We start from the raw sequence: 24,910 nt of genomic DNA on the forward strand, positions 1-24,910 counted from the left end.
CACATTTTCATCATGTTTGTCATTTTAACTGTATAAGCACATCTGAAACGAGTTTTCAACATAGTACTGTGATATGCACTTGTTCAGAGTGGCAAAACACACTTTGTTTCACCGAGTGCATGAAAACAGCTTTCCTGCGGCAGGAGCTCACTCAGCCAGTCCCTAAAGCCGTTTCAGCGGATAAAACAAGCGAAAATTGATTTTGAGTGAAATGAGTGCATTCGAGCATATGTGACATGGAACAACTTTCTAAGCATGGATTTTCATGTTTTCGAGCTTTGAACACATTTTCATCATATTTGGCATTTTAACTGTATAAGCACGTCTGTAAGGAGTTTTCGACATAGTACTGTGATATGCACTTGTTCAGAGTGGCAAAACACACTTTGTTTCACCGAGTGCATGAAACAGCTTTCCTGCGGCAGGAGCTCACTCAGCCAGTCCGTAAAGCCGTTTCAGCGGATAAAACAAGCGTGTAGCAAGGAAAATTGATTTTGAGTGAAATGAGTGCATTCGAGCATATGTGACATGGAACAACTTTCTAAGCATGGATTTTCATGTTTTCGGGCTTTTAGCACATTTTCATCATGTTTGGCATTTTAACTGTATAAGCACGTCTGTAATGAGTTTTCAACATAGTATTGTGATATGCACTTGTTCAGAGTGAGAAAACACACTTTATGTCACCGAGTGCATGAAAACAGCTTTCCTACGGCAGGAGCTCACTCAGCCAGTCCGTAAAGCCATTTCAGCGGATAAAGCAAGCGTTTGGCAAGGAACATTGATTTTGAGTGAAATGAGAGCATTCGAGCATATGTGCCATGGAACAACTTTCTAAGCACGGATTTTCATGTTTTCGAGCTTTGAACACATTTTCATCATATTTGGCATTTTAACTGTATAAGCACGTCTGAAACGAGTTTTCAACATAGTACTGTGATATGCACTTGTTCAGAGTGGCAAAACACACTTTGTTTCACCGAGTGCATGAAAACAGCTTTCCTGCGGCAGGAGCTCACTCAGCCAGTCCGTAAAGCCGTTTCAGCGGATAAAACAAGCGTGTAGCAAGGAAAATTGATTTTGAGTGAAATGAGTGCATTCGAGCATATGTGACATGGAACAACTTTCTAAGCATGGATTTTCATGTTTTCGGGCTTTTAGCACATTTTCATCATGTTTGGCATTTTAACTGTATAATCACGTCTGTAATGAGTTTTTGACATAGTATTGTGATATGCACTTGTTCAGAGTGAGAAAACACACTTTATGTCACCGAGTGCATGAAAACAGCTTTCCTACGGCAGGAGCTCACTCAGCCAGTCCGTAAAGCCATTTCAGCGGATAAAGCAAGCGTTTGGCAAGGAACACTGATTTTGAGTGAAATGAGAGCATTCGAGCATATGTGCCATGGAACAACTTTCTAAGCATGGATTTTCATGTTTTCGAGCTTTGAACACATTTTCATCATATTTGGCATTTTAACTGTATAAGCACGTCTGAAACGAGTTTTCAACATAGTACTGTGATATGCACTTGTTCAGAGTGGCAAAACACACTTTGTTTCACCGAGTGCATGAAAACAGCTTTCCTACGGCAGGAGCTCACTCAGCCAGTCCGTAAAGCCATTTCAGCGGATAAAGCAAGCGTTTGGCAAGGAACATTGATTTTGAGTGAAATGAGAGCATTCGAGCATATGTGCCATGGAACAACTTTCTAAGCATGGATTTTCATGTTTTCGAGCTTTGAACACATTTTCATCATATTTGGCATTTTAACTGTATAAGCACGTCTGAAACGAGTTTTCAACATAGTACTGTGATATGCACTTGTTCAGAGTGGCAAAACACACTTTGTTTCACCGAGTGCATGAAAACAGCTTTCCTGCGGCAGGAGCTCACTTAGCCAGTCCGTAAAGCCGTTTCAGCGGATAAAACAAGCGTGTAGCAAGGAAAATTGATTTTGAGTGAAATTAGTGCATTCGAGCATATGTGCCATGGAACAACTTTCTAAGCATGGATTTTCATGTTTTCGAGCTTTTAACACATTTTCATCATGTTTGTCATTTTAACTGTATAAGCACGTCTGAAACGAGTTTTCAACATAGTACTGTGATATGCACTTGTTCAGAGTGGCAAAACACACTTTGTTTCACCGAGTGCATGAAAACAGCTTTCCTGCGGCAGGAGCTCACTCAGCCAGTCCCTAAAGCCGTTTCAGCGGATAAAACAAGCGAAAATTGATTTTGAGTGAAATGAGTGCATTCGAGCATATGTGACATGGAACAACTTTCTAAGCATGGATTTTCATGTTTTCGGGCTTTTAGCACATTTTCATCATGTTTGGCATTTTAACTGTATAAGCACGTCTGTAATGAGTTTTTGACATAGTATTGTGATATGCACTTGTTCAGAGTGAGAAAACACACTTTATGTCACCGAGTGCATGAAAACAGCTTTCCTACGGCAGGAGCTCACTCAGCCAGTCCGTAAAGCCATTTCAGCGGATAAAGCAAGCGTTTGGCAAGGAACATTGATTTTGAGTGAAATGAGAGCATTCGAGCATATGTGCCATGGAACAACTTTCTAAGCATGGATTTTCATGTTTTCGAGCTTTGAACACATTTTCATCATATTTGGCATTTTAACTGTATAAGCACGTCTGAAACGAGTTTTCAACATAGTACTGTGATATGCACTTGTTCAGAGTGGCAAAACACACTTTGTTTCACCGAGTGCATGAAAACAGCTTTCCTGCGGCAGGAGCTCACTCAGCCAGTCCGTAAAGCCGTTTCAGCGGATAAAACAAGCGTGTAGCAAGGAAAATTGATTTTGAGTGAAATTAGTGCATTCGAGCATATGTGCCATGGAACAACTTTCTAAGCATGGATTTTCATGTTTTCGAGCATTTAACACATTTTCATCATATTTGGCATTTTAACTGTATAAGCACGTCTGAAACGAGTTTTCAACATAGTACTGTGATATGCACTTGTTCAGAGTGGCAAAACACACTTTGTTTCACCGAGTGCATGAAAACAGCTTTCCTGCGGCAGGAGCTCACTCAGCCAGTCCCTAAAGCCGTTTCAGCGGATAAAACAAGCGAAAATTGATAATGAGTGCATTCGAGCATATGTGCCATGGAACAACTTTCTAAGCATGGATTTTCATGTTTTCGAGCTTTGAACACATTTTCATCATATTTGGCATTTTAACTGTATAAGCACGTCTGAAACGAGTTTTCAACATAGTACTGTGATATGCACTTGTTCAGAGTGGCAAAACACACTTTGTTTCACCGAGTGCATGAAAACAGCTTTCCTGCGGCAGGAGCTCACTCAGCCAGTCCCTAAAGCCGTTTCAGCGGATAAAACAAGCGAAAATTGATTTTGAGTGAAATGAGTGCATTCGAGCATATGTGACATGGAACAACTTTCTAAGCATGGATTTTCGTGTTTTCGGGCTTTTAGCACATTTTCATCATGTTTGGCATTTTAACTGTATAAGCACGTCTGTAATGAGTTTTTGACATAGTATTGTGATATGCACTTGTTCAGAGTGAGAAAACACACTTTATGTCACCGAGTGCATGAAAACAGCTTTCCTACGGCAGGAGCTCACTCAGCCAGTCCGTAAAGCCATTTCAGCGGATAAAGCAAGCGTTTGGCAAGGAACATTGATTTTGAGTGAAATGAGAGCATTCGAGCATATGTGCCATGGAACAACTTTCTAAGCATGGATTTTCATGTTTTCGAGCTTTTAACACATTTTCATCATGTTTGTCATTTTAACTGTATAAGCACGTCTGAAACGAGTTTTCAACATAGTACTGTGATATGCACTTGTTCAGAGTGGCAAAACACACTTTGTTTCACCGAGTGCATGAAAACAGCTTTCCTGCGGCAGGAGCTCACTCAGCCAGTCCCTAAAGCCGTTTCAGCGGATAAAACAAGCGAAAATTGATTTTGAGTGAAATGAGTGCATTCGAGCATATGTGACATGGAACAACTTTCTAAGCATGGATTTTCATGTTTTCGAGCTTTTAACACATTTTCATCACATTTGTCATTTTAACTGTATAAGCACGTCTGAAATGAGTTTTCAACATAGTATTGTGATATGCACTTGTTCAGAGTGGGAAAACACACTTTGTGTCACGGAGTGCATGAAAACAGCTTTCCTACGGCAGGAGCTCACTCAGCCAGTCCGTAAAGCCATTTCAGCGGATAAAGCAAGCGTTTGGCAAGGAACATTGATTTTGAGTGAAATGAGAGCATTCGAGCATATGTGCCATGGAACAACTTTCTAAGCATGGATTTTCATGTTTTCGAGCTTTGAACACATTTTCATCATATTTGGCATTTTAACTGTATCAGCACGTCTGAAACGAGTTTTCAACATAGTACTGTGATATGCACGTGTTCAGAGTGGCAAAACACACTTTGTTTCACCGAGTGCATGAAAACAGCTTTCCTGCGGCAGGAGCTCACTTAGCCAGTCCGTAAAGCCGTTTCAGCGGATAAAACAAGCGTGTAGCAAGGAAAATTGATTTTGAGTGAAATTAGTGCATTCGAGCATATGTGCCATGGAACAACTTTCTAAGCATGGATTTTCATGTTTTCGAGCTTTTAACACATTTTCATCATGTTTGTCATTTTAACTGTATAAGCACGTCTGAAACGAGTTTTCAACATAGTACTGTGATATGCACTTGTTCAGAGTGGCAAAACACACTTTGTTTCACCGAGTGCATGAAAACAGCTTTCCTGCGGCAGGAGCTCACTCAGCCAGTCCCTAAAGAGCATGGTGAAGTTAGTTTCAGGTTGGATATTCGTTGGATATTCAGATATCAGTGAATTCGTTGGACATTCAGATATCAGTGAAATACCATTGTTTTTCAATGGGGAAACACTTTTTTTCAATAGCTTTGACATAAAGTGACCTTGGGACCCCAAACTTTGCAGCATGCATCACCTATACAGGTGCAATAGGGCACACCCCAAATTATTGGATTTTAGTTCCTCTTCAATGTATATCTCCATCAATTTAAAATACCATTGTTTTTCAATGGGGAAACACTTTTTTTCAATAGCTTTGACATAAAGTGACCTTGGGACCCCAAACCTTGCAGCATGCATCATCTATACAGGTGCAATAGGGCACACCCAAAATGATTGGATTTTAGTTCCTCTTCAATATATATCTCCATCAGTTTAAAATACCATTGTTTTTCAATGGGGAAACACTTTTTTTTCAATAGCTTTGACATAAAGTGACCTTGGGACCCCAAACTTTGCAGCATGCATCACCTATACAGGCGCAATAGGGCACACCCCAAATTATTGGATTTTAGTTCCTCTTCAATGTATATCTCCATCAATTTAAAATACCATTGTTTTTCAATGGGGAAACACTTTTTTTTTCAATAGCTTTGACATAAAGTGACCTTGGGACCCCAAACTTTGCAGCATGCATCACCTATACAGGCGCAATAGGGCACACCCCAAATTATTGGATTTTAGTTCCTCTTCAATGTATATCTCCATCAATTTAAAATACCATTGTTTTTCAATGGGGAAACACTTTTTTTTTCAATAGCTTTGACATAAAGTGACCTTGGGACCCCAAACTTTGCAGCATGCATCACCTATACAGGCGCAATAGGGCACACCCCAAATTATTGGATTTTAGTTCCTCTTCAATGTATATCTCCATCAATTTAAAATACCATTGTTTTTCAATGGGGAAACACTTTTTTTTTCAATAGCTTTGACATAAAGTGACCTTGGGACCCCAAACTTTGCGGCATGCATCACCTATACAGGCGCAATAGGGCACACCCCAAATTATTGGATTTTAGTTCCTCTTCAATGTATATCTCCATCAATTTAAAATACCATTGTTTTTCAATGGGGAAACACTTTTTTTTTCAATAGCTTTGACAGAAAGTGACCTTGGAAACCCAAACCTTGCAGCATGCTTCAGCTACATAGGCTCAATGAGGCACACCCCACATTTTGGATTGTAGTTCCTCTTCAATGTATATCTTCACCAATTTAAAATACCACTGTGTTTCAATGGGGAAACCCATTTTTTCAATAGCTTTGACATATAGTGACCTTGGAAAACCCGAACCTTGCACCATGCTTCAGCTACATGGTCCTAATAAGGCACACTGCAAATTATTGGAATTTAGTTCCTCTTCAACATATATCTTCATCGAATTAAAATGCCATTGTTTTTCTATGGGAAAACCCTTTTTTTCAATAGGTTTGACATAAAGTAATCCTGGGACCCCAAAACTAGCAGCATGCTTCAGCTACATAGGACCAATAAGGCACACCCCAAATTATTAGAACTTTATTTTCCTTCAATGTATATACACATTAATTTAAAATACCACTGCTTTTCACAGGGGAACCCAAAATTTTAAATATACATTCACATGATCTTTCACATGACCCAATCTGTCAATATGTTTCACATAAAGTGACAAACGTTGCAACATGTTTAAACCACATGGTACCACTAAAGCACAACACACATTTATTCACACAAAACACAAAGCCATTTTTGTTTTTTTAAGCTGTCCAATGTTGCCTTCACCATGTTGAGACAAAGAGCATGAAACCAACGGTCACATGCGTCGCACTGGATCTGTTGAATGAAACAAATCCATCACTGCACATTCAGTTGTGGACATAATTTTGCCCTTTGAGAAAGGCACTTTACCTTACTCTACATTGCATATTGCATATGGTACTGTAAGTATGTAGATTGTATTGATAAAAGGCAGCTAAATGCATAATTGATTGTTTCTACAGACATCATATAATCATGTCATTCCACATTTAATTTGGCTCGACTCACCCAGTCTGTGTAAGAAGCCGCGTTCCCAGGGGCCTTGTCCGTTCCACACATGCCGCATTCATTTTCAAAGACTGCAAAGTGCATTTGTGCAGTACATTAAATCAGGGGATATGTGTTGAGCATTTAATTTACTGAGATACTCTTGGTACTCTAGTGTACCTGACGCTTTGAGGACTTGGAGAGCCATAAATCTTCTCGCTTCTGCCATGGCTCTCTTTGTTGTGTCGAATTGTATTGTCGGAACGTCTGGGAAAGCTTCCATCACTGCTATGGCCATCTAAATGAACACATTAAAAGTGTCTTCGCAATTGATCACTAAAACATTGTGCATGCAGGGTGCAATAGTATATAAAATGAACAGTAGATATTTATCTTTGGGACAAAGAAACGTTTGAGACAAATGGAAGATTGTGAATTAAAGGAAAGTAGTCTACTACCATTTCAAAAATGTTCAATCCAATAACAAGATGGAGAATTGTGTATAGAAAGCATGTCAGTGGTTAAAACGGTCAGCGGTTGTCAGCAGTTAAAAAAAACAGGCTGTAAAAGTTGAATAATTTTAAACACAAGGAAAAATATTTCTAAATGAATTATATTGACTGCCAACATGAATGTACTGTACAGATAAAAGGACAACACAGAGGGGCTGCTTCACTCAGAAGTAAAGATGTGGGGGGATTAATTACTTATGTATTACATAAGAAGTGGCCAAAGTTCATACAGGAAACTCTGTGTTGCCGTAATTAGGCTGATGTCATGATGCCATTTTGAATTCAATTCTGAGAGTTTCCTGTTTGAAATAATGAGTGACCAAGATTTGTTCCAACTTTTTCTGTTTTGGGGTTGTATTTCCACTTACTTTTATAACAATGACACCACAACTGCACCCATCCTGCTGAACTGGGTGAGCCATGACAGCACCTTTCCAAGGGATGTCCACCCAGTCGGTATTGCCGTGGCAGGCTCTCCTCATTTTTAAGTATTCGCTAAAGACATATGTGATTTAGTAGGTTCTTTAGACGATACAATACGAATTAAACAATAGCAACTATGTTTAGGAATGAACATGCTGTGCTCCCCCTATCCTCTCAGCTCATGTGCTCCTAAACACTGTCCATGCACTCCCATCTTTACATAGTACATGAGCTCCCACCCCAACACTGAGTACCCTCTCACACCTCAGACACATAAAGTAGACCCCAATTACCTCATTCCCCTTCACATCACATACAAAACAAAGAAGTGTCAAAAAGGAAGTAAAAGTAGTTTGGAAAGTAAAACCCCTGCCACGTTTTACTTCCAACACAGGTGACTTCCCTGAGTGGCTGATCTACCTGTCCACCTATCCACCTGCTGGTTGGATCAGAGTTGTGGCAGGGTTTTAATTTGGTCTTTTTTACTTTTACTTGTCTGAAACCTCTGCATACATATGCATATTTGCTGCCCATATTCCCTTCCTGCCACACACACAGTCCATGTTGCCCAACAGAGTAGTGTATGTTCTTCCATATACTCCCATATTCTCCACACACAGCCTATGCACTGCCCAACCACACCATTTTGCACTTTATGCATTATTAAAGCACTTTTTGGTACTTGTGTATGCATGTAACAAACAAAATCCTTGTCACTTTGTCATTATCATTTTATCTTTTTCTATTTTCTTAAATATTGCTTGTGGGGGAATTGCTGTTATTTGATCTAAATGTGATTGATTACAAAGCATCTAAATAATTACAAAAATAACAAAAATAAACCTTACTGTATTCTCTGGGCAGCAACACATGAGTCCTTGTGTTCATTGGATGCTGGTGATGGGTCGCACACAAAAACTCTGGCAGAATTTGCATGTATGTACTGTGAAATAACAGAGGGTATTATGCAACTAATATTTACAGCTATTTCTCAATATGGTAAACATGTAAATGATTGCTGATGACTAGTGCCACAAACCAGTGCGTTCCAGTGGTTATTTCTGACGTGGATGAATGATATAATGGCTTCATAGTTGTCAAAGTTTACCTATAACATTGAAACATCAATGTTTAATGACAGATGAAAGTGTAACTGGGGTTATTCGTCAAGACTGTGTGGTGTGTCCTGTTTACCATATTTGATAGAGATATTCATGTAGAAATACCTGGTAATTATTGAACTATTCCCATAACACAACATGCCATCAGAGGCAGACACTGAGCATTACCTTCGGTAAACTTTGGCGGCGTACAGACGCCCTGTCCCCAGTCAGAATTACTCCAGCAGTGTAGTGGTCCATTAGATAAATTCTGTCAGCCACATTCAATGCGAAAGCATTGATGTGCATCAGTGCCTGAATAATCTGGCAACATAAGAAAATGTTTCACTAATAAAGTATTCTCACACACCTTGGTCATATGAAAACAAACCACATTTCGTCAATGGAAATAACATAATTATGGCTTATTCATAGTATTTGGCTCACTGAGTAATAGCTATAAGCTTTCATTATGTTTCCATTATTCAAAGGTGCCAGAGGCATGCAGTTTAAAAAAGTTTAAGAACCACTGCTTTAACCCTTTGGTGACTGACCCCTTGAAAATGGTTCCTCCAGGAACGATGACGTTTCAGTTGTCAAGACAACGGAAAAACTAAAATACAAAAACAGAAAGATACGTCACAATGCTCTTGTGCACAAAACAAAATGCTCTTGTATTTGTATTTTAGTTTTTCCGTTGTCTTGACAATTGAAATGTCATGGTTCCTGGAGGAACCATTTTCAAGGGGTCAGTCACCAAAGGGTTAAAGAACATATTGTAAAAACCACTTTTGGTGCAAGACATGCTAAAATGCAAGAATAAAAGCATTAAAAGGCTTTCCTTTTTTGACATGCATTGTAGTACTACTAGGCCTATAGCATAAGCGAAATTTGAGTTGTTCACCTGTACTGTGTAAGTATGTGTGATTGTGGGGCAGGGGATTGATGTGCGTGGCCTGAGCATGGGCTGTGTGTGAAGGGTAACATGGACTTTGCGTGGGGAGTCTATAGACTGGGGGGGGGGGCAGCCATAGAGCAGCATTAAGGTGGGGAATGCCGTCGTTGAAATTCTCTGTCCCCATTTTCAACCATGACTGACGAGTTCAGATCAGGCTCTTTATTGTTGACTGGTGTGCCTTATGGCCCTTTTCCACTACCCTTTTTCAGCTCACTTCAGCTCGCTTCAGCTCACTTCAGCCCGACACGGCTCGCGTTTCGACTACCAAAAACCAGCACGACTCAGCTCGCTTCAGCCCTGCTTAGCCCCTAAAACTCGCACCGTTTTGGAGTGGGGCTGAAGCGAGCCAAGCCGTGCTGACTGAGGTTGGGGGCGTGAGCAGACACTCCCCTGTGCACTGATTGGTGAGGAGGAGTGTCCTCACATGCCCACACACGCCCCGCGAGCGCGCTGGGATCTGTAAACACCGCAAACCCGGAAGAAGAAGAATTACGAATTACGAGAATTTCTGAAGCCTTATGCGCCTCGCCTCATCTATACGCTCTTGCCAGTATCTGTTGGCGTTGTCGGTGACAACAAGCCACAGCACCAAGACCAGCAACATTAACGACTCCATGTCCTCCATGTTTATTGTTTACTATTCGGGTCGTGAGACTACCGCTTAAAAGATCACTGAATCAGTGACATACAGAGCATCGTGGACGAGTTCGCGGAGCGCAAGGCTCGCCGTATGCCCTTCAAATAATGCGCGCAGTAGGCTATTGATGTTTTATTATGACCAGTGTTGGGCACGTTACTTTCAAAAAGTAATTAGTTATAGTTACTAGTTACTTTTCCCAAAAAGTAACTGAGTTAGTAACGGAGTTACTTTGTCATAAAAGTAACTAATTACCAGGGAAAGTAATTATTCCGTTACATTTTGTTCCCCCCCCCCCCCCCAAAAAAAAAAATCAAATTCAATTAGTGTAATCATAATAAAAGTGAATGTTAAATGTGTTTAATGACTGAAATGGACACTTAACAGAACCAGTTAGTAACATTATCTACACTATATTAATATTTTTGTGGGACAATGTGAGATAAGACATCTATCAAATGTGGAATATTTTTGTAGTTATGAAAATTATGTTACTAATTACTGGCCACTGACGAGGACAAACGCTTTGTTCCTCGACATAATGTGCATTGCACGTAAACACTCTTGCCTTTTATTTCAAGTAATGAAAAGTAATGGCTGTATTTCCAGTGTGAAAGCGCAGTGCTGGGCTGACCGCTCGCCATCGCTGGGTCTTCCGATTGAAAGTGTGCGCAGTAGTGCAGTAGGCGTGGCCTACCTACATATGTTGTCCAAATCTACTCTGATTGGCTTACTGTGCCGTTGTCTCGTGTCTCCCCGCCCCTCACTAAAGCAGAGTAAAGAAAGGCTGAGCGAGCAGCGTGCCAGATGAGAACAGCTTTAATAAAGTAACGCATAGTATTTTATTGTAAGTAACGGGAACGGCGTTATAACGATGTAAAAAGTAATTAGTTAGATTACTCGTTACTAAAAAAAGTAACGCCGTTAGTAACGCCGTTTATTCTAACGCCGTTATTCCCATCACTGATTATGACCCATGTACAGTATGTCACCTAATGTTTTTTTGTTTCTGAGTTACATGTTCGTTTGAAGGACTTAATGTACAAAATAACATAGTTGCACCCCGTAGTGTTGAAATTGGTAAACACAGTGAGGTTTGCACCGCCCTCCTTTTATTTCTAACTCTTCCTGTCACCGTTGCAACCTCTGAGCGCTCATTCGTATGCCCTTCAAATAATGTGCGCAGTATAGGCTATTGATGTTTTATTATGAGCCATGTACAGTATCCTAATGTTTTTTGTTTCTGAGTTACATGTTCGTTTGAAGGACTTGATGTACTAAATAACATAGTTGCACCCGGTAGTGTTGAAATTGGTAAACACCGCAGTTGCGGACATTTTGTAGCCTAAAATGATGTTATGATAAGCTTTAATAAAGGGCCCGGTCATTTGCCCCGGCCCCGGCCCGGCTCTGACTTGTTCCGCCACTGTCACTGATGTCACTGTTTGCGCTGCTTAACGACATCACGTGACGTCCACCCACTTTCGCTAACTCCACCCAATGTGTCCACCCACTTCCAGCCAGCACGGTTCAGCGCGGTTGTAGTCGAAATGCAACTCCAACAGCCCCGCTCAGCCCGACTCAGCTCGACTCGGCACGGCACGGCTCAGCCGCGTTTGTAGTGGAAAAGCGGCATTAGTGGTCCCATTGTTACATGCTCTAGGGAGGCATGAACAATTAAAAACCAGGGTGGCGACACAAACCCAAAACGCAAGACGACGTACAGTGAAAAAGTGAAATTTATTTACAAAAGTGCATAACAAAAGGTGATAGAAAAACGGAATTCAAAAGTCCAACAGAGAGGGTGGCAGCCCAGGAGCCAACCCTCCAACCGAGCCGACAGACGCGCAATGGCAAGGCGAGCGTGCAAAAATCCCAAAGCCCTCTCCTCTCTCTGGCAGGTGGAAGCACAGGTTTATAGAGGCCTTCCTCAAGTGGAAGGAGAAGGAGCCAATACCAACCGCTACACCTGGGGAGAGAGAGAGAGACACACATGCAAGAGAGAGAAACATGCACACACAGACACAGGAGGCGTAACACGTAACACCCATGTAGCCGAAGCGTTCTGCAAGGTTTGGGGACCCAAAATAGGTTTCCCCATAGAAAAACAATGGTATTTTAATTTGATGAAGATATACATTGAAGAGGAACTAAATTCCAATAATTTGGGGTGTGTCCTATTGCGCCTGTATAGGTGATGCATGCTGCAAGGTTTGGGGTCCCAAGGTCACTTTATGTCAAAGCTATTGAAAAAAAAGTGTTTCCCCATTGAAAAACAATGGTATTTTAAATTGATGGAGATATACATTGAAGAGGAACTAAAATCCAATAATTTGGGGTGTGCCCTATTGTGCCTGTATAGGTGATGCATGCTGCAAAGTTTGGGGTCCCAAGGTCACTTTATGTCAAAGCTATTGAAAAAAAAGTGTTTCCCCATTGAAAAACAATGGTATTTTAAATTGATGGAGATATACATTGAAGAGGAACTAAAATCCAATCATTTTGGGTGTGCCCTATTGCACCTGTATAGGTGATGCATGCTGCAAAGTTTGGGGTCCCAAGGTCACTTTATGTCAAAGCTATTGAAAAAAAAGTGTTTCCCCATTGAAAAACAATGGTATTTTAAATTGATGGAGATATACATTGAAGAGGAACTAAAATCCAATAATTTGGGGTGTGCCCTATTGCACCTGTATAGGTGATGCATGCTGCAAGGTTTGGGGTCCCAAGGTCACTTTATGTCAAAGCTATTGAAAAAAAAGTGTTTCCCCATTGAAAAACAATGGTATTTTAAATTGATGGAGATATACATTGAAGAGGAACTAAAATCCAATCATTTTGGGTGTGCCCTATTGCACCTGTATAGATGATGCATGCTGCAAGGTTTGGGGTCCCAAGGTCACTTTATGTCAAAGCTATTGAAAAAAAAAGTGTTTCCCCATTGAAAAACAATGGTATTTTAAATTGATGGAGATATACATTGAAGAGGAACTAAAATCCAATAATTTGGGGTGTGCCCTATTGCGCCTGTATAGGTGATGCATGCTGCAAGGTTTGGGGTCCCAAGGTCACTTTATGTCAAAGCTATTGAAAAAAAAAGTGTTTCCCCATTGAAAAACAATGGTATTTTAAATTGATGGAGATATACATTGAAGAGGAACTAAAATCCAATCATTTTGGTTGTGCCCTATTGCACCTGTATAGATGATGCATGCTGCAAGGTTTGGGGTCCCAAGGTCACTTTATGTCAAAGCTATTGAAAAAAGTGTTTCCCCATTGAAAAACAATGGTATTTCACTGATATCTGAATATCCAACGAATATCCAACCTGAAACTAACTTCACCATGCTTCCCTAAAGCCGCTTCAGCGGATAAAACAAGCGTGTAGCAAGGAAAATTGATTTTGAGTGAAATGAGTGCATTCGAGCATATGTGCCATGGAACAACTTTCTAAGCATGGATTTTCATGTTTTCGAGCTTTTAACACATTTTCATCATGTTTGTCATTTTAACTGTATAAGCACGTCTGAAACGAGTTTTCAACATAGTACTGTCATATGCACTTGTTCAGAGTGGCAAAACACACTTTGTTTCACCGAGTGCATGAAAACAGCTTTCCTGCGGCAGGAGCTCACTCAGCCAGTCCCTAAAGCCGTTTCAGCGGATAAAACAAGCGTGTAGCAAGGAAAATTGATTTTGAGTGAAATGAGTGCATTCGAGCATATGTGACATGGAACAACTTTCTAAGCATGGATTTTCATGTTTTCGGGCTTTTAGCACATTTTCATCATGTTTGGCATTTTAACTGTATAAGCACGTCTGTAATGAGTTTTTGACATAGTATTGTGATATGCACTTGTTCAGAGTGAGAAAACACACTTTATGTCACCGAGTGCATGAAAACAGCTTTCCTACGGCAGGAGCTCACAGCCAGTCCGTAAAGCCATTTCAGCGGATAAAGCAAGCGTTTGGCAAGGAACATTGATTTTGAGTGAAATGAGAGCATTCGAGCATATGTGCCATGGAACAACTTTCTAAGCATGGATTTTCATGTTTTCGAGCTTTGAACACATTTTCATCATATTTGGCATTTTAACTGTATCAGCACGTCTGAAACGAGTTTTCAACATAGTACTGTGATATGCACTTGTTCAGAGTGGCAAAACACACGTTGTTTCACCGAGTGCATGAAAACAGCTTTCCTGCGGCAGGAGCTCACTCAGCCAGTCCGTAAAGCCGTTTCAGCGGATAAAACAAGCGTGTAGCAAGGAAAATTGATTTTGAGTGAAATGAGTGCATTCGAGCATATGTGCCATGGAACAACTTTCTAAGCATGGATTTTCATGTTTTCGAGCTTTTAACATCATGTTTGTCATTTTAACTGTATAAGCACGTCTGAAACGAGTTTTCAACATAGTACTGTGATATGCACTTGTTCAGAGTGGCAAAACACACTTTGTTTCACCGAGTGCATGAAAACAGCTTTCCTGCGGCAGGAGCTCACTCAGCCAGTCCGTAAAGCCGTTTCAGCGGATAAAACAAGCGTGTAGCAAGGAAAATTGATTTTGAGTGAAATGAGTGCATTCGAGCATATGTGCCATGGAACAACTTTCTAAGCATGGATTTTCATGTTTTCGAGCTTTTAACACATTTTCATCATGTTTGTCATTTTAACTGTATAAGCACGTCTGAAACGAGTTTTCAACATAGTACTGTGATATGCACTTGTTCAGAGTGGCAAAACACACTTTGTTTCACCGAGTGCATGAAAACAGCTTTCCTGCGGCAGGAGCTCACTCAGCCAGTCCGTAAAGCCGTTTCAGCGGATAAAACAAGCGTGTAGCAAGGAAAATTGATTTTGAGTGAAATGAGTGCATTCGAGCATATGTGCCATGGAACAACTTTCTAAGCATGGATTTTCATGTTTTCGAGCTTTTAACACATTTTCATCATGTTTGTCATTTTAACTGTATAAGCACGTCTGAAACGAGTTTTCAACATAGTACTGTGATATGCACTTGTTCAGAGTGGCAAAACACACTTTGTTTCACCGAGTGCATGAAAACAGCTTTCCTGCGGCAGGAGCTCACTCAGCCAGTCCGTAAAGCCGTTTCAGCGGATAAAACAAGCGTGTAGCAAGGAAAATTGATTTTGAGTGAAATGAGTGCATTCGAGCATATGTGCCATGGAACAACTTTCTAAGCATGGATTTTCATGTTTTCGAGCTTTTAACACATTTTCATCATGTTTGTCATTTTAACTGTATAAGCACGTCTGAAACGAGTTTTCAACATAGTACTGTGATATGCACTTGTTCAGAGTGGCAAAACACACTTTGTTTCACCGAGTGCATGAAAACAGCTTTCCTACGGCAGGAGCTCACTCAGCCAGTCTGTTAAGCCGTTTCAGCGGATAAAACACGCGTGGAGCAAGGAACATTGATTTTGAGTTAAATTGAGTGCATTCGAGCATGTGTGCCATGGAACAACTTTCTAAGCATGGATTTTCATGTTTTCGAGCTTTTAACACATTTTCATCATATTTGTCATTTTAACTGTATAAGCACGTCTGAAACGAGTTTTCAACATAGTACTGTCCCTTGTCAAAATGTTTTTTAGAATTCTATAGAAACTCTATAGAAAATCCTATATAAACCCCTCTTTCTATACAATCTCTATAGAACGCTATAGAACTAATACTCTATAGAAAATAGTTTCAATAGAAGTTGTATAGAAATAGTATAAATTCTATAGAAGTTGTACTCTATAGAAAACAGCTTCTATAGAGTCTCAACAGAATTCTATATAAATAGTAGTCTATAGAAAACGATTTCTATAGAATTGATAGAGTTCTATAGAAGCTGTACTTTATTAGGGCCAACAGAATTTTATAAATTTCATAATGGTTATTTCCATAAAAACACAATTTGGTGGATTTTAAAGACCCTACAGAAATTCCAGTCTGAGACAAAAGGCCTTGCATCCAAAGAACAACTTCAGTACTTATCTCCAGTAAAAATGTTCTTTATTTTATTTATCTCACATTTATCTTACATTTGGATCAACTCAATTGATCCAAATGTAAATTACAGTTTAAGACAATTTAATAAATGTACTTACAAAATAAACGCTGATATATGACATGATGATGATACATTAATTTTCAGTCAAGCTCAATGGCATTTGGAAGAAGTGAAACAAACGTCTTTCTTTGTATTTTCATGTAAATATACTTATTTGCTATATCAGATAAATTACATGCTATCAATTCATTAGTGAGTTCAACCTCTCTAATTTGATGCCCCTTAACTTTATATATACCTGTATTTAACTGAAACATTATTCGAGTAGATGTTAAACGTCGAAATATACAGTACAATTCTTTTTTACAGTTACATATATCATCTTCACATTCATTTTTACACACTGCAACCACTAACTGCAGGGTCCCAATCCGACCATCTCTTAAGTGAAAGCAGGAATTATTTCTTTCTTGTTTCTTATGCTTTAACTGTTCAGATACGAAATATAAACCATTCTGAAGAACTAATCGTGGGTATGCCTGGACAGTTCTATCTTTTAATGTTACACCAATATTATTCAATGAACATAGCTGTTCAAAGTTGAGGGCAAGTCTGACAGGCAGGCCTAAAATACATACAGTCTCATTATATGCGTCTTTAATACCCTTAGCAAAACCATACACATTTTTTTGGAAAAAGCTTAAAAGGTTAGGGCTATTGGTAAAGGCCCCAATTGATAATGATGGTAATGACTTAATCTACATAAACTTTTCTGATATCTGCTTATGCACACAAGTTGTGCCATGAAACATTTTTGTGAGCTTTCCATTCATGCTCTCAAAAGGAAAAGTTGAATACACCCAGAGCTGTCCCCAGTTTTTCACACAATCCATTACATGGAGCAACTGATGGACATTGTAAGTCATACACTCTTTTCCATAAAGCTGTTGAAATTTAACTACAAAATCTATGAGTAATGATTCACATAGGTGAAAAGATTCATCATCTAGTTTGTCTGCAAGCAACAAATGCATAGCTGTTACAAGTGTCATCCAATGATCATGGTATTGTTTACCTAGGAACCCAACTGTCACAACACAGGAATAATGGAGAAGCCATGCTCTCCATTCACTAGCTTTCCAACTTTTTCTGTGTTGCAAGGCACCAGGAATACGTGTGATTTCCTTTGGTGGTCTTGAAGGCGGTCACTAAGGTGTTTTATGGAGTTACCAATGTAGAAATTTTTGGCATGATTTGAACTGTCAAGCCATAGACCTGCTACCTGGCGTGCAACACCCAAACATACAGAGTGCATATAGTCAACAACAAAATTGTTTACAATGTCAAAATACATTAAAAGAAACAAGATTGATGGACCTTTGACACCCATACAAGGTTTGTCCTGCTGAACAGCTGTTCTCGCATGTTCTATGTGAGAAGTTTTATTCCTCTTAACTGGTAGTTGGTTCTCCATACTATAAACCCTTGCATGCCCTCTACCAACTGAAACTACTTCACCTTGTGACAAACACCAATTACACCCACACCAACCATTGAACTGTGTCACATTTTGTACAAGACAGCGAGCTACTGAGTCACAAGAGCATGTTGTTACAAACACCCTACTGGTGTGGCTGTCATTTTCTGTACCCCACTTAAAGCCAGTATCTGATAGTGTATTCATTTCAGTGACAAAAGGTTTGAGGAAGGTATTCATGTCAGGTTTAGAGTCACCAAACCATAAGCCACCAAGAAAAATGTTTTTCCTTCTTATAGCATAAGGTTAACCATTAACCATTAACCATTACCTGCAATGGCCATATTGAATACCTTGATGAAACAAATACTTGAACGCCATCTGTGTTGAATGAAACAGTAATGTCATCATTCTCGAGAGGGAGTTTACGATATAATCGACCTCCATAGGAATCACAAAGTCCCCTTTTTGCCCCAATTTGTAGGTGTTTACAAATATCTTCATTCTGTAGCATAGATAACAATTGATCTTTAACATCAAATGTTATAAAATAATTGCCATTATCTATGCAGTCACTTACAGACACATTTGTGTCACAATTTTCACACCACATATCATTACTTCCAATGTAGGTTATACAAGAAGGGCAGTATGAGTGAAATCTTAGAGTGATGTCACTGTTTTTAAAGTTCTTCATAAAAAGATATTGGGAAGCAGGGAATACAGTTCCAGCTGGTAAATGTGCCTCCAAGACTGTCAGTAGGCTCTGCAGAGCTGTTCCACTCACATGATTCCTTATGATGTGTCCCATTATGAGTAGAATACTCTCTCGCCTTGTTATTTGGCACCCATCATAGAGGTTCTGATCCTGAAGATATAAAATAATATACGGTGTGAGCAAATCTGTATGTACATATTGTTTTTTGGCCATTCAGTCTGTCTACCATAATTCCTTCAAGATTTGACTTAAAATTTGTGAAGGGGTCAAATCATGCAGCGTGATATTATCATTATACAACTGGTTCACCACTACTGCAGAAGAGGAAATAAATTGTTAATTGGCCCAAATCACCACCAGCCGAGTCTTGACAAATCATTAGTTTAATTCCTACAATGAAATATCCTTAATTATGTCACTCACAAATTTCAATCCATAGACCGGGATGACCCAATCGGAAGTCCTCAACTCATTTTACATTTTTGTACTCACCAAATCATTAAGTCTCTCAGCCAGTTCTTCATCATTATATCTTTCATATTGATCGAGTTCACCATTTTCAAGATTCTGTAAACAATAATTAATAAATTTATGAATATTATCAGACATCCAGGTTAAATATATAGAAATGAAAATAAATTAAACAGTTCACTGGATTGTAGTTTTAAGTCCACGACGTTTCAAGCGACAACATAAGAGCTACAACTCCTCAGGACAAAATTCAGCAGTTTTCGAATCACACAGACATTACAGGACATTCGTTTACATTAAAAAATGTTTCCATACTAGACAGGGAGTCACGATGGTTTGAAAGGGGAGTAAAAGAAGCAGTTTATGAAAGAGCACTTTGCCCGAAACTGAATCGGAATGGAGGTTTAAGGTTTAAATTATCTAGAACATGGGATACAGCACTGCAACATAAGATAGGATTACCCAGGACAGGTCTATGCAATCAATGACGTCATATGGATGACGCAACTGAATATTTCCAGTATCATACAAACTTTCACCTGATGAAGTGATGGATATCGCTTGAAACGTCGTGGATAAAAACTATACAATCCAGTGAACTGTTTAATTTATTTTCATTTCTAAATAATTAATAAACAACTTTAGTACGGGTATGTCTATTTTCTATTTGGGCTCTTAATATCTATTCAAAATGGGTTTAGCATCTTAAGAAGCCAATCCTCCAACTTTTTACCCTACATGTATCCTCTCCAAAAATACCAAAAGTAACAAGCTGATTTTTGTCATATTAACTTATCTCTATTTCAAGAACCATAGGAAAATGCAACTCACCTCAGGGGTCGAATGACTGGTAGAAGAGAGAGACACTTCACTTTGACTTTCACCGTCTGTCGATCCATTGCCCTCTTCACCTGCAATGAAATATTTATTATTACTCTTTTATTATTTTGATCAGACACAAGATATCTAAATACTGGGTGGGAGAAATTGGTGAATTTCACAATCCAACTGACTCTGATTATGTTAGTGCTTACCTCTTAACACTTCATTATTTTTGGGAACAACTTCATCTCCATCTTTGACTTTATTTTCCACATCACGGACACGGTCGTGTTGGGGTAAGCCTAGAAGTTCATCATCCTGTCCAAAAGAGTACTCACTGTCGTTTGATGTCAGAGATGTTTGCGATGATACCACTGAGCCAGTCCTTTCGCTTATACCGTCATTGCAGTCAGACGAAAAACTTGTGTCCGTGAACAATGATGACTTACTACTTTCATTAGAAAGAGATGATGATGCACCATGATACAATCACCACCGCGTCCATCATGGCCACATTCATCGGCATTTCCTGACATTTTAGCGAAATCTAAAGACTCAAAACTAGAGTGGTACCTTTTCCTTTTGCTCATTTCCTCTTCTGATTATCACTATATGAACTTCAAACTGGTTATTTCTTCGCAGTACTTATTGATTAGATACTCCTCAGTGTAGCGTGGGACATGGGATAGCGGCTGCCATCTTGGAATGCAGGACCGGAAATGCAGAAAATAAATAACTCGAATACTGATTGAGTTTGACAAATCAAGATAGCTTATAACATTAAAATAATGTCCCTCATAGATATTTGTATTTTCTATAACAATACTAGACACTTTATACACTGTTATTGTAAATAAGCACCAATCAGGACTAAGAACCGCTGCTGGCTATATCCGGTTATAACTGGTTTGACCACCACGTGTGTCAATAGCTCAGGAAGGTAAAAGCGCGCATTACAAATATTCTAAAGAATCTTTTGAAAAGTGTGATAATACAGTGCCCAGTGGGAAATCAAGTGGATCCGAGAGAATGGCATCGTCTACCACAACATGGTTACTCTTACAATGGATTGAAGATCCACCACAATGGGATGTAATAGAAGTGGGAAAGTGTGGTGCCGAGTTAAAGTTAATGGCCCTTGGAAAGAAGCTTCAGTCAGCAGTCGGGAACATCTATGATGTGCCTTGGAATGGAGAGACAGCGCCAGCTAAAGTCTTGGATTTTGGTAAGAAAATAAGCCTAGCTGCACATGTCGCATTCATTATAAAATAAAAATATGTTTTTATCATAGCAATCAGGCGATAGCAAACGATTTATGAATATTATTATTAATAATAGGCCTAATGATAAAAAAATTAAATTATATGATAAAATGATAGCATCCTATTTCTAGGCCTATAGTCTGTTTGACGAAACCTTGCCGGGTTGTTTTTCTGTGATAACTTCCTTATTTTTGAAACAAATTCACTCAACCAACATTTTTCTGAATCCTAACCTCATTGTGTTTTTAGAAATGTAACACTTTATATGAATTCAGAAGTTAAAAATTCAACTTTTATTGGAGTTTGAATGGGAGAGTGCAGTTTAACATGTTTAAGCAGAAAATGTGGGCAAAACTTGAGATGTTGAATTTCCCTTTCCTATCATTTTAGAATCTGAAACATCCCAGACTCCCAGTTCTTATACTGCTAATACGATGCAATCTCCAGATTCAGAAAAGTATTGGTTTGTAAAAATCTGTTGAGGATGAGGGCATTGAAAAAAAACAACCCGGCAAGGCATCATTACTTAGACTATAATCTAAGTAATGATGATGTCGATGATATGACCAAGAAAGGCAAGGCTCAGGGGCGTAGGCAGGATTTTTTGAGGGGGGGGGGTCAAATCCAGGCCCAGGTGCAGGGAAAGAAAAAATATAGGCCTATAACTAGGCAATATCAGATATCAGAGCAAGTTTTATTATCCAAATGCAACCAATGTTTCTACATCATGGTCCATAAATGCCTAAGACCTTAAAATGACCCTACTTATATCACATTGCTGTTCTTGTTTGACTAGACAGTAGTCAGTCTAGTTAATCTCTCTAATTTTTTGAAGGGCTCATTGATTTTTTTAAATTACTTTTTGATTATTAAGTGGGGGGTTCGGACAAACCCCTTGAACCCCCCCTGCCTACGCCCCTGAGGCTGTCCATGTTGTAACGTAATATTAAATAAAAAAGCATGTAAAATTGCCTACCAGTTATGTGTTGGACATGGCTGATTTCATACATTATAATAATATTGTAGATGCTTCTATTTTGTCACCTGGTAATTGAAGAGTATTGTTCTCAAATGTTACATTACATTATGTTTTGTATCATAGGTAAAGATAAGGCTATGGAAGCCAAGCGTACCGAACAAGTTAAGAATTACGAGGCTGCCATGGAAGTTGGTAGGAAGAATGGAAAAAGTTTGCGGTGTGCAAATAAAAGGATGGCTGATGAATTGTCAGAAAGTGAAAGCACTTCTTCAGTAAGTACATATAATAAAAAGCCATTGTCCATTTTTGTCTTTTAGTCTCTAAGGTTGCTATATCTTTTTTAAGGGCTTAAATTGCAATCGGCTTCCGAGGAAGGCCTGTCTTCAATGTTTGCTAGATGAAAGATGCAGTGTCTGCTTAGAATCAATTATCTGTCAATTTATTCTGATACCATCTGTAACTGCTGCACATTTATTCCAATTTAAAAGGAAATTATTTTTTTCTGAAACAAAAATTTCTCTTGTATTTTACAGGATGCCAATGAGAAGAGAAAAGTCAAGAGAAAGAAGGTTAGTGATGAAGAAATCCTAATTTCAACATCAGCAATAGAAGACACTGACAGTTCTGAAGAAAACGGTTGCCAAGGCTGCAAAAAATTGCCAAAGCTTAAAGAAAAATACAAGTTGGCAAAAGAAAAAATAAACAGATTAGAAGCTGAGATTGAGCACTACAAGCAAGTTACAGGTTAGTTTGTGGGATTTTTAACCTCAGAAAAAATGGGCTTCTCTTCATTTCTCTTCCTATGCAAATATCGATCCCCAATTCTGAGATCTTTCTTGCTGTTTTATAGGCAGAATGCTAAAAGTATCAGTAAAAATTCATTGAAATAATGGACAAAGTCTTGTCAATTTCAAGTTAAATGCATAGGGTATGAACTGATCATTCAAAGTGTTGATGCATTGTCTACCTCTCCTATCACACAGATGCAAGATCTCTAGTAGACAACCTTAAAATGCTCATTAGGGAAAGTAAAACAAAAGAGGTTGGCCAAGCAGAGTCACAGGTAAGACAATGGCATTCACACAAGATGCTATAACCACCTACTTGTGGATAGAAGAATTTTTGTCCATTCTGTTCAATTTGTTAGGCATAAAGCTAGGCAAGGCTTTCTATTCTTTATTTAATGGCCCTCCAACCCTACAAACACTATGAGAGAGGGATTTACATTATAAGAGCGTTTTTAGTCATGGAATAATTTTGACAAGGATTTAGCTTCTTTAGGACCCACTTATTTATTTCATTTCTCGAGCTTTGTCGTTTAGTCTCGACAGCTTCATCAAGTGGAGTCACCCGGTTTCTATCATCCTACAATCTCCTTGGTGGCAACAAAATAAAAATCATGCATAATTGGTAAAAAAGGGTATTTTTTAAGGAATGTGCCAACCTCAAATTCTCTGTAATACAGGAAAAGCATTACATCTAAAAATGTTTGTTATTCAATTTCAGAACCCAAATATAGGACTTAGGCCGATAACTGCACCGGTAACTCCTACCTCTGCAATTGAAAAAGAAGGAACGAAGGTGAGTTTAGGACTTCTACCAGCAAATATTGTCAATTTTGCCATTCATGTCACTGACTAAATTCAGCTAGGCTTGAGAACTGGCCAGGCTGCAGATTTCAGTATGGCACAGCTGTCATGTCATCATACTGACTCATTTCATATTATTTGGGAGAATACTAATTGATGTGGAAAGTGACTGGTGTCAGTGATTTTTTTTTTTTGGGGAGGATATATTATTTGAAATTTGATTGATACTTTTAACTATACTGTGCATGTTTATCCTTTTACAGCAATTAGATGTAAATGATGGCCTACCAGCCACCCCTGGCAGAGTCAAAGAAACCACAAAGGTATGATGAATGAAGAGGGGTTTAATCTAATTTTCTCCAGTAGTATTAATAATTCAGCAAGACTTTGAAGGTTTGATTAAGGCATTTTGAAGGGATGTTGTCATCACGTCGAAAAGGTGTATGAAACCATGGATTTTACCTATTATAATACATTTGCATATTAATCAATTTTGAATCATTGTGTCCTCAGGTTGACATTGGACGAGGTGTGCTGGTTGAGAAAACTAGCCTGATGGCTTTGTCATCAGTGAAGTCGGGTTCAACATATGCCAGAAGACTATTAAAGACCATTTTTACCGATGCAGAGCTTGTTGGGAAAAGTCTGACAGGCAGAAAATCAAATGCCTTTAAAGACCAGGATCAGAAGCCTGCCCTTGACCCAACTAAAGTGGAAGTGGTTGACCCACTTGTTGGTAAGTGGTCTTTGTATATTCTATCAGTTGTATAATAAAGGCCAGAATTGACAGTGCATTCATGGAGCTAGTAGCCATATCTGTAAATTCCTGAATTTTTAGATGTTCATGTAGTGCACAGTATTTAAAAAGTCATTTACTCATTTTTGCACTGTTAGAATTGCTTTCTCATAGCTCAAGTGTTATTGATAATAGATTAGGGTTAGCATTAATTGTATTTCCTTTTTTAAATTTCAAAATCCCATTTTTTGTTTCAGATCTTGCATGCCGTAAATTTGGATGCCCTCCAGCAACTATAAAGATGTCTCTTGCCAACAAGCTAAAGGAAATAACAAAAAAGGCAGCAAACTAGCTTACAT

The 24,910-nt window shown here is 38.9% G+C and overlaps 3 protein-coding genes and 1 long non-coding RNA gene across 4 annotated transcripts; 1 reads left to right on the top strand and 3 right to left on the bottom strand.

Moving 5' to 3' along the window:
* Positions 1–6,534: 6,534 nt before the first annotated feature.
* LOC132876206 (lysine-specific demethylase 5B-B-like) lies at positions 6,535–7,847 on the bottom strand. The gene is made up of 4 exons (XM_060913495.1): positions 7,726–7,847; positions 7,026–7,143; positions 6,867–6,937; positions 6,535–6,653 (listed from the first exon to the last, which is right to left on the bottom strand). The coding sequence occupies exons 1-4, from the start codon at positions 7,837–7,839 to the stop codon at positions 6,543–6,545; spliced, it is 414 nt and encodes a 137-aa protein (XP_060769478.1). The 5' UTR covers positions 7,840–7,847; the 3' UTR covers positions 6,535–6,542.
* Positions 7,848–8,638: 791 nt separating this feature from the next.
* LOC132876207 (uncharacterized) lies at positions 8,639–9,251 on the bottom strand. Its single transcript, XR_009651935.1, has 3 exons — positions 9,070–9,251; positions 8,820–8,888; positions 8,639–8,723 (listed from the first exon to the last, which is right to left on the bottom strand). It is a non-coding gene; the product is annotated as an uncharacterized LOC132876207 (long non-coding RNA).
* A 9,036-nt stretch (positions 9,252–18,287) lies between these two features.
* Positions 18,288–21,283, bottom strand: LOC132876205 (uncharacterized). Its single transcript, XM_060913494.1, has 5 exons — positions 20,559–21,283; positions 20,198–20,436; positions 19,995–20,074; positions 19,185–19,259; positions 18,288–18,842 (listed from the first exon to the last, which is right to left on the bottom strand). The coding sequence occupies exons 1-5, from the start codon at positions 20,573–20,575 to the stop codon at positions 18,288–18,290; spliced, it is 966 nt and encodes a 321-aa protein (XP_060769477.1). The 5' UTR covers positions 20,576–21,283.
* LOC132876204 (uncharacterized) lies at positions 20,475–24,903 on the top strand. Its single transcript, XM_060913493.1, has 8 exons — positions 20,475–21,210; positions 22,350–22,498; positions 22,760–22,970; positions 23,210–23,289; positions 23,733–23,807; positions 24,079–24,138; positions 24,329–24,551; positions 24,809–24,903. The coding sequence occupies exons 1-8, from the start codon at positions 21,015–21,017 to the stop codon at positions 24,901–24,903; spliced, it is 1,089 nt and encodes a 362-aa protein (XP_060769476.1). The 5' UTR covers positions 20,475–21,014.
* The last annotated feature ends 7 nt before the right edge of the window (positions 24,904–24,910 follow it).

The sequence above is a fragment of the Neoarius graeffei genome, assembly GCF_027579695.1.
Source record: "Neoarius graeffei isolate fNeoGra1 chromosome 18 unlocalized genomic scaffold, fNeoGra1.pri SUPER_18_unloc_1, whole genome shotgun sequence".
NCBI lineage: Eukaryota > Metazoa > Chordata > Actinopteri > Siluriformes > Ariidae > Neoarius > Neoarius graeffei.